The 14,932-nt window shown below is 42.2% G+C and overlaps 1 protein-coding gene and 1 long non-coding RNA gene across 3 annotated transcripts in view; one reads left to right on the top strand and one right to left on the bottom strand.

Annotated features, from left to right (window-relative positions):
• LOC130358832 (uncharacterized) overlaps positions 1-14,801 on the bottom strand; it is a 124,389-nt gene extending 109,588 nt beyond the window's left edge. For both annotated transcript variants that reach the window (XR_008889661.1, XR_008889662.1), the window contains exons 1-2: positions 14,686-14,801; positions 10,619-10,691 (exon numbers count right to left, since the gene is read on the bottom strand). This is a non-coding gene — a long non-coding RNA (uncharacterized LOC130358832). The remainder of the gene's footprint in view (positions 1-10,618; positions 10,692-14,685) is intronic.
• The window catches only part of LOC130358828 (electroneutral sodium bicarbonate exchanger 1), a 223,036-nt gene that overhangs the window by 156,642 nt on the left and 51,462 nt on the right, over positions 1-14,932 (top strand). The window contains exons 8-13 of the mRNA XM_056562680.1: positions 317-474; positions 5,546-5,633; positions 6,063-6,209; positions 7,128-7,228; positions 12,619-12,793; positions 13,265-13,398. Coding sequence (XP_056418655.1) covers positions 317-474; positions 5,546-5,633; positions 6,063-6,209; positions 7,128-7,228; positions 12,619-12,793; positions 13,265-13,398 — 803 coding nt within the window. The remainder of the gene's footprint in view (positions 1-316; positions 475-5,545; positions 5,634-6,062; positions 6,210-7,127; positions 7,229-12,618; positions 12,794-13,264; positions 13,399-14,932) is intronic.

Genomic DNA, 14,932 nt, shown 5'->3' on the forward strand with positions numbered 1-14,932 from the left:
GAGGAGGCGTGACTGTGACCGTTGCTCCAAGCCTTCTTAACCGGATGTTCAGAAGGCTGGGGCACAGGAGTACCCCTTTGAGCAAACAAAAGTGTAAAAGAATATATTACGCCTAACTTCCTACAGAACGCATTGCTTTTCTATCATGGGTAAAAATGCATAATCTGAAGTAAAATGAAGAATAGCTATGTGTTTGTGTCTATATTTGACATGTTGGCATGTATTTTATGTATAAGTATATATTTATGCAGAGCTATATTTTATACATACAATTAAAGTGATTATTGATCTTTCATTAATTTAATACATTTTGAAGGTGGATCTTCATTTCATGAAGAAAATACCTACAGGAGCAGAAGCCTCCAATGTCCTAGTTGGAGAACTGGATTTCCTAGAGCGACCGATCGTAGCCTTTGTCCGTCTGTCCCCAGCAGTTCTTCTTACTGGACTGACAGAAGTCCCTATCCCCACGAGGTAAGGGGGACATTATTTGTCCCAGCAAATAACCAATGGCATAGTAGTCAGGGTGTTATTGAGCATACAGTAATGTTTAGGAGTGGCTTTACATTTTGTATGTGTATAGATGTCACATGCATAGTCATTACATTTGTGTGGGTGCTGTTGTCCCAGAGGATTACCTTGTGTTGCCATAGTGTAGGGCGTCTCCACCTGTTCTTCTCCATAGATAAGTAGCAAGTAAGAACTTGTCACTTTCTGTTTATTAGCCAAAGCTAAACTAACACAGCACTGTCCCCACCCCAGTGATCCGCTTTCCTATATATATATATATATATATATATATATATATGACATGGGTGTAATTCAGATATAGACTTTGATTGTTTGAGTGTTGGGAGTTTTTATTCTATATACATTGGGGCAAAAAAGTATTTAGTCAGCCACCAATTGTGCATGTTCTCCCACTTAAAAAGATGAGAGAGGTCTGTAATTTTCATCATAGGTATACCTCAACTATGAGAGATAGAATGAGAAAAAAAAATCCATAAAATCACATTGTCTGATTTTTAAATAATTTATTTGCAAATTATGGTGGAAAATAAGTATTTGGTCACCTACAAACAAGAAAGATTTCTGTCTCTCACAGATCTTTAACTTCTTCTTTAAGAGTTTCCTCTGTCCTCCACTTGTTACCTGTATTAATGGCACCTGTTTGAACTTATCAGTATAAAAGACACCTGTCCACAGCCTCAAATAGTCACACTCCAAACTCTATTATGGCCAAGACCAAAGAGCTGTCAAAGGAGAACAGAAACAAAATTGTAGACCTGCACAAGGCTGGGAAGACTGAATCTGCAATAGGCACGCAGCTTGGTGTAAAGAAATCAACTGTGGGAGCAATTATTAGAAAATGGAAGACATACAAGACTACTGATAATCTCCTTCGATCATGGGCTCCATGCAAGATCTCACCCCATGGTGTCAAAATGATTACAAGAACAGTGATCAAAAATCCCAGAACCACACGGGCGGACCTGGTGAATGACTTGCCGAGAGCTTGGACCAAAGTAACAAAGGCTACCATCAGTAACACACTTCGCCACCAGGGACTCAAATCGTGCAGTGCCAGACGTGTCCTCCTGCTTAAGCCAGTACATGTCCAGGCTTGTCTGAAGTTTGCTAGAAAGCATTTGGATGATCCAGAAGAGTATTGGGAGAATGTCAAATGGTCAGATGAAATAGGTATACCTTAACCTTTTTGGTAAAAACTCAACTCGTCATGTTTAGAGGAGAAAGAATGCTGAGTTGCATCCAAAGAACACCATACCTACTGTGAAGCATAGGGGTGGAAATATCATGCTTTGGGGCTGTGTTTCTGCTAAGGGACCAGGAAAGAATGAAAGGGGCCATGTATCGTGAGATTTTTTTGTGAAAACCTCCTTCCATCAAAAAGGGCATTGAAGATGAAACGTGGCTGGGTCTTTCAGCATGACAGTGATTCCAAACACCCCGCCTGGCAACGAAGGGGTGGCATTGTAAGAAGCATTTCAAGGTCCTGGAGTGGCCTAGCCAGTCTCTAGATCTCAACCCCATAGAAAACCTTTGGAGGGAGTTGAAAGTCTGTGTTGCCCAGTGACAGCCCCAAAACATCACTGCTCTAGAGGAGATCTGCATGGAAGGATGGGCCAAAATACCAGCAGCAGTGTGTGAAAACCTTGTGAAGACTTACAGAAAACGTTTGACCTCTGTCATTGCCAACAAAGGGTATATAACAAAGTATTGAGATTGACTTTTGTTATTGACCAAATAGTTATTTCCCACCTATAATGAAATTGACAGGCCTCTCTTATCTTTTTAAGTGGGAGAACTTGAACAATTGATGGATGACTAAATACTTTTTTGCCCCACTGTATGTGTCTGTCTATGACATATGTTATGTACATAGATGACTTGCTGGCAGGTTCACCACAATTATCACAATTGCATTTGCATTTCACTACATCTGTTGTGTGCCAGCTCCTGACTGACTGAGTTTATTTTGTTAGCTTTTTGTTAGGCTATCTCAGCTGAGATCTCGTTCCACTTCCACTGCATTTTTCAGCCAAATATTCTCATTACTTCATAGCAAGCTGCCAAATTACCCTTTGATTTCTGACATAATTACGTACATATTGAGACTGGAAGATAAATTCTGTTTAGTTACGTTTATTTTGTTCCAAAATTGTTGTTTTAGTTTAGAAGTTGCATAGGAATAGTCAGTATAGTCATGAATTAGTGGAGCACGCGTCCTATCTTGAGATGCTGGCATGTGAACTTTAAGTTGCTTTATAAGGGAGCTGCAGGCTTTTTAGTACTGAAATGTTCCCAGCCCTGGCTCCCAGCTACCTCTGTACTCTCCATAATATATATATACTAGCTGAGTACCCGGCATTGCCCGGTTTTTCCTTCCTCATACTTGTTGGGGAGGAAAATCAACAAAGGAGGAAGCTTTTGACTTCAAATCCCATCCCCATATATTGTTGTCATATCCCAACCCCATATCCCGTCGTCCTATCCCGACCTCCTATCCCGTCCTCCTATCTCAACCTCCTATCCCGTCCTCCTATCCCGACCTCCTATCCCGACCTCCTATCCCGACCTCCTATCCCCACCTCCTATCCCCACCTCCTATCCCCACCTCCTATCCCCACCTCCTATCCCCACCTCCTATCCCCACCTCCTATCCCCACCTCCTATCCCCACCTCCTATCCCCACCTCCTATCCCCACCTCCTATCCCCACCTCCTATCCCCACCTCCTATCTCCACCTCCTATCCTGTCCTCCTATCCCGTCCTCATATCCCGACCATCCTGTCCTCCTATCTTGACCTCCTATCTTGACCTCCTATCTCGACCTCCTATCCCGTCCTCCTATCTCAACCTCCTATCCAGTCCTCCTATCCTGTCCTCCTATCTCAACCCCCTATCCCATCCTCCTATCTCAACCCCCTATCCCGTCCTCCTATCTCCACCTCCTATCTCAACCCCCTATCCCGTCCTCCTATCTCCACCTCCTATCTCAACCTCCTATCCCATCCTCCTATCTCGACCTCCTATCCCGGCCTCCTATCCCAGCCTCCTATCTCCACCTCCTATCTCCACCTCCTATCTCCACCTCCTATCTCCACCTCCTATCTCCACCTCCTATCCCGGCCTCCTATCCCGGCCTCCTATCCCGGCCTCCTATCCCGACCTCCTATCCCGTCCTCCTATCCCGTCCTCCTATCCCGTCCTCCTATCCCGTCCTCCTATCCCGTCCTCCTATCTCGACCTCCTATCCCGTCCTTCTATTCCGTCCTCCTATCCCGTCCTCCTATCCCGACCATCCCGTCCTCCTATCTTGACCTCCTATCTTGACCTCCTATCTTGACCTCCTATCTCGACCTCCTATCTCGACCTCCTATCTCGACCTCCCATCCCGTCCTCATATCCCGACCTGTAATATGTGTACCAGATATTGAAATATCTCCAGCTGTACGGAAGTTATGCTGGAACATACATTTCCCATTGATTTGCATGGGACTTTAAACAAAAACCCAGACCCTCACAAATGTGGGTAGTTAAGGGTTAAATTAACTATCCTATATTTTAAGGGGACATATAAGTAACATGTAACCAAGTATTATCGAAATATCTCCAGCCGTTTGGAAGTTATGCAGTAACATATATTTTCCATAGACTTGTATGGGACTTTAAACATAAACCTCGCCCCTGGCCAATGGGAGTGAGTAAGGTTTAAATCACCTATGCTATGTTTGTTGCTGACATATAAGTAACATGTGTGCCAATTTTCATTATAATATCTTTAGCCGTTTGGAAGTTTTTGTGGAACATACACACACACACACGTTGAGTTTTATATATATATATATATATATATATATATATATATATATATATATATATATATATATATATATATATATATATAGATAGCATATTATTGTATACAGACAATAGTAGGTGTAAAGTTCCAAAGTGCACTTTAATGTTTTTTTTTTTTTAAATAAGATATATTTTATTATTAACTTTTTTTCATTCATATACACAAAAGTGCAAGTTAGGAAAAGCATTTAGATACAAAAGCATAGTATTTCAAGAACATCAAACAGATAAATGGGTTAACATTTCAACCCCCCATAACCCATCTACCCAGAGGCGTAACTTGTAGCTTCTGGGCCCCAATGCAAAATCTGCAACAGGGCCCCATGTGTCAATTAAAATACTGGATTCTTATGGGGCAGATGTGCTTTGGGCCCCCCTTACACACCAGGGCCCCGGTGCGACTGCTACCTCTGCACCCCCTATAGCTACGCCCCTGCACCCACCTCGGCTGACAGACAAAAAACATGAACCACTAACGGAAAAGAGCAAACAACAGTGCTCTCTTCTGACCTCTGCTGTCCATTTTAGGAACTGTCCAGAGCAGCATATGTTTGCTATGGGGATTTTTTCCTGCTCTGTACAGTTCCTAAAATGGTCAGCAGAGAGCACTGTGGTCATGACATCAGAGGAAATGCATTTCTTTTTTGGATTTCTCTTTAGTATACAGCCCCTAAAAAGTACTGGAAGGATTAAGTGATTAAGTAATTTACAAATCTGTTTAACTTTCTGATAAAAAAAAAAAAAAAAAGTTTTCCACGGAGTACCCCTTTAAGCTTGTCAAGTACATTAGATAGTAAGATTAACCTAGGTCATTTAGGGGACATAGCTGTAAATTGTCCAGTCCCCAAGATGTGACCAGATCATGGGTCCACAAAAAAATTAGCAAGAATCCGGACAGTTATATCTCGAAAGATGTCTCAACCCACACAGCTTGTGTCAAATATAAGACTATGAATATGATCAGCATGTGAGCTTACCCAATTCTTTTCTGCTTTACGATTTATGAACTAAAAAAAAAGAAATTGAAATTTTTGCATGCACAATATAAATGCCTTTATGTGCTTTTATTCTTTAGTACATCTTATAATTTATTAAGGAAAAGGGAAATGGTTACTCTTTTTCAGGTAAGTCCATTCATTATAATTGGTCTTTTCTCTTTCAGGTTTTTATTTATCTTACTGGGGCCAGTAGGAAAAGCACAACAGTATCATGAGATTGGCCGATCAATGGCCACCATAATGACAGATGAGGTATGGTATACAGTAGGTTAAACTAACCTTATGTGTGGATAGAATCAAGATTTAGCTTATCTGGATTATATTGCATATGTTTCCTATGTTATTGCCTTTTTTTATTTACCATTTTTTGATTGTTTTTACTTTCTTTGACTGAGAGGGCCTAGGAACTAAAATGGTTTTATTGTTCTCGATCAATATTTAATACACAGTCTATTCTAAGCATCGGAGTGATTCACCATGAACCATAGCGTTTTGTGGAGGCTGCTAAGCAAAGGGCATCTTGAATGGCAGGGATCTCAATTTGTCAATTTCAGAGCAGCCTGTATGATTAAGTATTAATATTAACTTTAAAAAGCCAAATCTGACCCTAGTGACAGGATTGTGTATAATGTCATTGCCGTCCTTACCAGTTACTATAATAAGCTAATAATGCTTTTAAAGATTTTCCATGATGTTGCTTACAAAGCAAAAGACAGAGGAGACCTGTTAGCTGGGATTGACGAATTCTTGGATCAAGTGACGGTGCTCCCACCGGGAGAATGGGACCCATCGATCAGAATTGAGCCACCAAAGAATGTTCCTTCTCAAGTGAGTGTCAGATATAAGAGAAAAAAAAAGGGGGGGGGGGGGGAGACAGCGCCTTGTGTAATTCTGTGTGGTAGGGTCCCAAAGTTCCTTTTGTGTAGGTGTTGCGCTTACCTGAGGCGAACCTTGGGTTCATGCATATAACCCCTCCATATGGGGTACAGACGTTGGATCTCGAGCTGCAGCCTGCAAATTTCTGGACTGGTCTCCTCACGGGGGGCGGGGTCCGGTATAGCGTGAAGACAATTTGTATAGCAGGAAAAAATTATTTGCACTGGCGCTTCTCTCCAACGATCACTTTCAGGCATCAGTCCGATATTTATGTGTCAAGCAGATTTTATTGACACATTAAAACATTCAAAGTCATTTTTGAATATCATAGGCCCCAGTGCAATATCTGTAACAAGGCTCCATGCCTGTGTTGTGTCATGTATAATATTGGTGCCTTCTTATGGGGCAGAGGAGTTTTTGGCCTCCTTAGTCATCAGGGTGTAGCTGCATCTACTGTTTCTGCACCCCCTATAGCTTTATCCCTGATCACATACATGCATGCACTCTGTTCTGTTGGATACATATTGGAAGATGTATCTCCGAAGACCCTTAATTTATGTGTTCTAAATATTTGGTGTGACAGCTGTGGGGGGGGGGGGGGGGGGGGGGGGGGGGAATTAAATGGTGAAAAACCCATGACATTTGCATTGATATCTAAGATGCATGGTGAATAATAGCTTAACATCCTGATTACATTCATTTGCCATATTTTATAACTATTGGGTTGATTATTTATCGATGTAATGAACTGGAGATAAGTTGGAGTCATGAACATCACGATGCCCATATCATATGGTTAAGCAGTTATGTATTTCCTATATAATTGCCATGTACAGTACTGTAACGTTTTGTTACATAATCATCCCACAGGAGAAAAGGAAGATGCCGGGAGTCCCCAATGGAAATGTCTGTCATGTGGATCCTGAGCCGGAGCCAGAGCAGAGTGGACCTGAACTGCAGCGCACAGGGAGGTCAGTGAATGTGACTCGTAATTATGTGAACTATCAGAGCAATGGAAGCTCAGGAAAAAGGTGTGAAATGCCGGGATTATTCTGATTACCGCAGTCTCAGAGATAGCAAACTATACACAGGACAGTCATCGGATGCCATATTGTACAAAAGAGATATGATCAGTGCAATGAGAATAAATTGTCTATAATATGTGCCATTTATCAGATCACGTACATGCACATTTAAATTTTAAAGCAATTTCTATGCAATATTTTCTATGTATCATTTTTTTTTTAACTATCGCAAAGAGCTATGTCCCCTCTGATATAGTTGTCAACCATTTGAAATATCACCTGATAATGTGGAGGGACCATGTTTACAATCTCAATAAATGATTTCTAGTAAACACTTGCATTCTTCGATCTCTGCATTGTGCCATTCCTCCATTATTCCATTTGGTATTGTGTGAATTAATTGACAAAGAGTTATGCATTATGACACTATCCAGTCAGTGACCACAGTGTGGAAACACACCTTACTGACAAGGTAAAGGCTCAGTTACACATTTATTCATACATTTCGTGGAGGACTAACCGAGAAATGGCATAATACCAAATCCTAAGAAAAGGTGCCCCAATAAGTTATTACATGGTTAATAAAACCTTCCCATTATTCTTTTTAGTTTCATGGGATGGTTAAACAACATTATCTGATTGGTCCGGAAATAAACTTTGTCTAAATGAAAACACAAGGTCAAGCATTATTTTTACATTTTGAGTAAAGATGACTGGGGACTCAGACAACCCTATCTCCCTTCCACTGCAATTTCTTAAGTATAACCATTCCCACATGGTTGGAGGGAGATATAGTTGGCTGAATTCCCAGCTATAGTGTACACAGAAACAGAAAGATGTACGCTAGACAGGATGTGGGGCAGTGAAGACAACAGAGTAGACCGTCTGCATCAAAAGGAAAGCGCAAAAGATCACAGAAGAGTAGTAAAATTACTTTAACAATACATGTTAGTTTAACAGTTTAAAATAGGTTTAATTTTAACTTACATTAACTTAACTTCCATTAACTTAACTTCATTAACTACATCATTGATGTTACAACAGATATGTACATTGACTATCAAGGATCTGTACATATGCACTCAGCAAAGTTCCATATCAACATGAACACATGGCATTCCCTTTGTACATTTTGTCTAATAGTGCCTACTCTAACAGTGGGCGGCCTGCTGTGATGGAGTTATCACTGTGTGAGTAAGGAAGAAGCACCGATAGCAGCATTACTCCTGAGTCATATGAACATTTTTTAGTGTTTTTGTTAGATTTCACCAATTCTCAGTCCTGAGACCTGCTGTGATTGCGAATTATAAGCCAATGAAGTAAGTGACAGCATGCGCTTCACTCCCCTGCTGTCAATGAAATCTGACTTTTTCACTGTATTAGTCTATGAATTGAAAGGGATGGATCAGGTAAACGGTAAGGCAGTGCTGCTGCACACTTCACTGGCTTATAACTCTCGATCCCAGCTGGTCTCAGTACTGATAGTAGACAAGTGTTAGCACAATTACGATGGTGATGCATGTGGTGGCATCAAAGCCAATAATAACATTAGTAGGAAAATCTTAGCACTAACCAAGTTGAATGCGATAACTGAAGTGTTTATTCACATCTGGTCACAGTACTGGTACAGACAGTACATGTTTTAGTGCCGCAGCTGAGGAAGACCTGCTGCGCGGATAGGTGTAGGTGACCTTCCTTTTACCCCATTAATTCATGTGGTGGAAACTGTGTACCTGCATCACATTTATTACATGGCGCAGGGCATGTGATAAATCTAGTGCTGATCAAATTTCTTACTTCAGTACTCCACTTTGTATGGTATCCCTCTGCAAATTTTTGTGCACATTTTTATCCTGTGCAACAAAATGAGTCTTTATAATAATGCTGTTTGCAGTTAGTTTTGTAATCCATGTCAGGGCTGGTGTAGATTTGCGCCTAAGTTAGCGCAGCTGCGACAAAAGATGCAACAAACTGGAAAGTTGCACATCATAAATTTCTGAGCACTGCATAATATCACCACTTGGTATGTTTCTTTTTAAAAACCTTTTATGAGTAGGGTCGCATGGGCGGATCCGCCAACGATGGACCCTACAGTGTGCCCCCAGCTGTGCCAACTCGTAGCAGCAATCCGGCCCTACGAGCAGACACACTGCGATGTGTGAGTCGCTGAAGATGTTTGAGTCGCTGAAGATGTTTGAGTCGCTGAAGATGTTTGAGTCGCTGAAGATGTGTGAGTCGCTGAAGACGCACGAGTCGCTGAAGACGTATGTCAGGGCTGGTGTAGATTTGCGCCTAAGTTAGCGCAGTTGTGACAAGAGATGCAACAAACTGGAAAGTTGCACATCATAAATTTCTGGGCACTGCATGATATCACCACTTGGTATGTTCCTTTTGAAAAACCTTTTATGAGTAGGGTCACCCGGGTGGATCCGCCAACGATGGACCCTACAGTGTGCCCCCAGCTGTGCCAGCTCGTAGCAGCAATCCGGCCCTACGAGCAGACACACTGCGGTGTGTGAGTCGCTGAAGACGTGTGAGTCGCTGAAGACATGTTAGTCGCTGAAGACGTGTGGGTCGCTGAAGACGTGTGGGTCGCTGAAGACGTGTGGGTCGCTGAAGACGTGTGGGTCGCTGAAGACGTGTGAGTCGCTGAAGACGTGTGAGTCGCTGAAGACGTGTGAGTCGCTGAAGACGTGTGAGTCGCTGAAGACGTGTGAGTCGCTGAAGACGTGTGAGTCGCTGAAGACGTGTGAGTCGCTGAAGATGTGTGAGTCACTGAAGACTCGCGAGTCGCTGAAGTTATTGGATGCAATAACTTCAGTTATTGCACCCAACTTGGTGAGTGCTGGGATATTCTCACTACGGTTTTAGGACTGAGGCCCAGTGTGATCGCAATTTTTGACATGTCTGGACGACATATGTTGAATTTTCTTAAAACGACAGTAACTCTTTCATTTCCATGATTTCTTACTTTCGGATATCTTTGTCTTTAAAGGAGTCGCGGCTGCTCTCGGCCTAGCTCAGGGAGCAGGGGGAGTGGCCACGATGTGTGCGAGTACACCGCGCATGCGCTACGATTTGCTTATCCAATGTGTCTGCTCGTACCACAAAACCAGGGTAAAACCAATGAGAAGTCCCCCCCCCATAATGTCTCTATCACAACTATGACCAGAAAAAACACTTCAGTTATTGCATCCAACTTGGTGAGTGCTGGGATGTTCTCGCTACGGTTTTAGGACTGAGACCCAGTGCAATTGCAATTTTTAACATATTTGGAAGACATATGAAGAGTTTTCCTCAAATGACAGTAACTCTTTCATTTCCATGATTTCTTACTTTCGGATCTTTGTCTTTAAAGGAGTAGTATAAAATGTGTAACAGCAGTCGGATCTGACACTTATCCCTTATCCTGCAGAAAGTAAAATTATTTTCAATCATTTGGTGATTATTAATTATTTAGAATTCAGATTATTTGATCATCTAAAATGAATAAAGAATAATCTTAGCAAAACTGATACCCCCCCCCTGGTTTCATATACTGTCCCCACAGGCTGTGCGTTAGGTATAATGCACTGTAGATGTTTTGCCCAAAAGTCTATTTTTATTAAACTAGTGTTTGAACTATTTAAAAAAATTCTCAGTTAGCCCTTACGTTTAACAGTACACCAAAAGGAACCACATAACCCCAGTATTGCACTACCTTAATGTACCGTGTTTACACTGAGATATAGGGAATGATAGGCATCCAACATCATGCTACAGCAGTGTTTTCCAACCAGTGTGCCTCCAGCCGTTGGCTGTCCGGACATGCTAAGAGTTGTAGTTTTGCAACAGCTGGAGGCGCACTGGTTGGGAAATACAATGCTAGAGAGCAGGTTACTTGTGATTTTCCTCCCTGCCGCACTATATTGGCTCTGAATGGTGAATAAAACATGATAATGCAGCATTAAATTGTACAGACTTGCTTAATGATATAAGTCACTTACATATATGTTCTGCCTACAGCTGCAGGGAAGGTTTTGTTCTCTTTAGGGCTGCATATTTTATATGTGATATCACAGAGATGCCCCAGTCGACTACATATGTACAAAGGTTATATACTGATGTTGATATGATATGTGTATGATTTATTACCCAGAGAACCAAATAATGTGTTAAAAAAGTCTGTATTTGACAACATATAAGTGCTATGTCTATAAGTAGAAATGTATACTGTGTTATAATTATAACATATACAGGGTGATTCAAAAAGGATGGTGCAAAGTGATAGAAAATTTTATTTAAAGTGATTTCCATTGGTGACACGGCATTGTCTAGACTTTCTGTTCCTGTGTACGCTGTAGCTGGGAATTCAGTCAACTACAATAGCCACAGTATTTATGACCAAGACAACATTACAGGAATGTGTTAACATGAAATGATGCACTATCAATTCAGGTTTTATTCAAAGTGATTTCCATTGCTGGCAGATATCTAGGTGTCATCCAGTTCTGTCCAGTCACAGCAAGCAAATCCTCAGACTCCACAGTTTCAGTGATTCGTTGTTTCAAGTCGTTCAGACCCTGTGGCTGGGGAGGGGGGGGGCACATACACTGAGTCTTTGATGTAACCCCACATAAAGAAGATGCAGGGCTTTAGTTCTAGTGAGCAATCACAGACTTTTACCTGTGATTTTAGTTGAAAGGGGTAGTCTGGTAGTCTGGCGAAAAACAATGTATCCCCTATCTACAAGATAGGGGATAAGTGTCTGATCATGCGGGGTCTCACTGTTGATACCCCACAGTCTTCTGCTTGGCTCGCTGGCTCTCTCAGAGATGCTACAGACGGCATGCGCTCCATTCATTCTCTATTGGAATGCCAAAGAGAACAGAGTGCTGTACTAGGGCATCTCCTCCCCTCCCATAGAAATGAATGGAAAAGTGCTGTCTGTAGCACGTGCTCCTCTCAGACAGCAGGGGTTCCGGGCAGGAGATCGAGAAGGGTCCCGGTGTTCGGTCACCCACCCAACCGCAATCAGACACTTATCCCCTATCCTGTGGATAGAGGATGAGTTTTTTTTTCACCAGACTACCCCTTTAGAATCACCCTGTATATAGGAAGTGCAGAAAGCCTATGTGATAGTTTACAGTCGCCTACACTGTACGCTTTAGGTCCACACAGTGCATCTGATCAGAGCCATTGTGCATGTTGTCAGTCAGCGGCTGGCCAACGTGACAGTAGAGTTCTTCTCAGAGGACAGCTGTGGATACACGACTTCCAGACTTCCCAGAGTATAGCTTTGCCTGTGGTGTTCTGCTTGGCAGTGAAGCACACTTTCTTCTTCTTATTCATTGCAGGCTGTTTGGCGGTCTGGTGGTAGACATAAAAAGAAAAGCTCCTTGGTACTGGAGTGACTACAGGGACGCGCTGAGCTTGCAGTGTGTGGCTTCTTTCCTCTTCTTATACTGTGCTTGCATGTCTCCGGTCATCACATTTGGGGGTTTGCTTGGAGAAGCTACCGAAGGTCGAATAGTAAGGAAATTACATGTGCCTTATTCTGACTAGCTCCATCCTCACCTATCTTCTTGTTGGTTACAAGTCAGCATAGAAAGCCTCATTAGATTACTCGGCCATAATTGGCATCATTTACCTCTAATCGGGATAATCTCGATCTCTGGCTTTATTGGAGCTCTGAACGTGTCTGCTATCGCCTGTGTAATAACCAATTTATGGCTTTACAGCTCAGCTGCTTCCTCGATCCTAGTTATTGTAATGTACAGATCAGTATATATTTTCAAATACGCGCCTCCGAGCCTGTTACATAACAATGGAAATTTACCAGGTCATAAATGTAATACTGTAATTGAATCCCTTCTGTGGAAGGGCTAGTCACATCCAGGCTGCTTCCATTGAAGTGCATGTTGTCTTCTTAATAAGATTTCTATTGATGTGTTGTCTTCCATGAGATGCACATTGAATAAACTAATGTCTGTGCCCCTACAGAGTGCAATAGAATCCCTGTTTGGTGCTTCTATGACAGGAATTGCTTATTCCTTGTTTGCTGGACAACCTCTTACCATTTTGGGAAGTACAGGACCTGTGTTGGTTTTTGAGAAAATTCTTTTCAAGTTTTGCAAGTAAGTCAAATGTTCTCTCAAAGTATGATTTTCAAATAAATTTGTTCCAACTTCTTCGAGTATACCCAATTCAAAACAAAAACATAACATTAATAAATAAAAATTAAAATAAAAAAATTTCAGTCCACATACTTGGACACGATTTAGAGATTTTAGCCTCTGTATACCACCACAGTGGACTTGACAAGGTTCAAGTACATGATTGATTTGTAGACTTTAAACTGTAAATCAAGGGGTTTAACAAAAGTATAGCAAAAGTCTATTAGGAATTACAGCTATTCGTTACACAGGATGAAAAGTAATTGGATAATTTTATCGAAGGATTATTGTTCTAACCTGGAGGCAAATACTTCGCAATGACTGCCTAGAATGCTTAGACTTCCCCAGATTCTAAAAGGGGATTTTTCTAAGACAGATGTATCACACACTGCTCTTAATAATACCCCCCACTGCTGTTCATCTTAAAAGATTTATTAGTGCACTGGTGTAAATCATAGTAAATTTGATTTGTCCCACCTTTTACACCACAACACGCTAGTGCAGTGTAAATCCACCAAAAAAGTAAAAATATTTGCACAAAAATTTGCGGAAAATCTGGCATAAATTTCTGATAAATTCCCCCTTAAGTGTCCTCCCCTAAAGGCTCATGCTGCCTTTGGTTGCTGCTTGTGATAGTTTCTGCTTTGGTTTTATTTTCAGCAAGAGAAAAGCTGATCAGGTTGAGTTAAAGGGGTATTCTGGGCAAAAACATTTTATCCCCTATCCAAAGGATAGGGGATAGGATGTCTTATCGCGGGGGGCCCGCTACTGAGACCCGCGATCTCCCTGCAGCACCCGCATTCTATGCAGGTGCTGCATCTCCAGTTTTGGAGACCTCCGGGACTGGGGACGTGACGTCACACCACGCCCCCTCCATTCATTTCTATGACGGCCATCACGCCCCCTGCCATAGACATGAATGGAGGGGGCGTGGTGTGACGCCACGTCCCCAGTCCCGGAAACCCGGAGGTTTCCAAAACTGGAGATTCAGCACCCGCATAGAATGCGGGTGCTGCAGGGAGATCACGGGGGGTCTCAGTAGCGGGGCCCCCGCGATCAGACTTCTTATCCCCTATCCTTTGTAAAGGAGATAAAATGTTTTTGCCCGGAATACCCCTTTAAGACAACTAAATCAGCCACTTAACAATATATTCCCTTTTTGTGCCTTAACCCCTTAATGTTCTGCACCATGTTTACGACATAGCAGCAGGAATGTTTTGAGCATGCTCGGGCGAGGAGTCTCTATACCTGGCAGCTAATATCCGAGGTCAATGACCAGTATAGGAGCTAGCTTTGATGTTGGTCATGTAACCATCTAGATTTTGCTGTCTGGCAACGGCGGCATCTAGTCAGTTGGCCAGCACATGCCGATAACCTCTATGAGTGGCTACCTGCAACACAATCATGCAGTACCGATCAGTTGCTCTAGCAGCCTTCTGAAAGCCTCCTTGGCTGCCATGATAAGAATCCTTCACTAGGATTCATACTAAAGTGT

This window comes from Hyla sarda, chromosome 2, assembly GCF_029499605.1.
Source record: "Hyla sarda isolate aHylSar1 chromosome 2, aHylSar1.hap1, whole genome shotgun sequence".
In the NCBI taxonomy this organism is placed as follows: Eukaryota; Metazoa; Chordata; class Amphibia; order Anura; family Hylidae; genus Hyla; species Hyla sarda.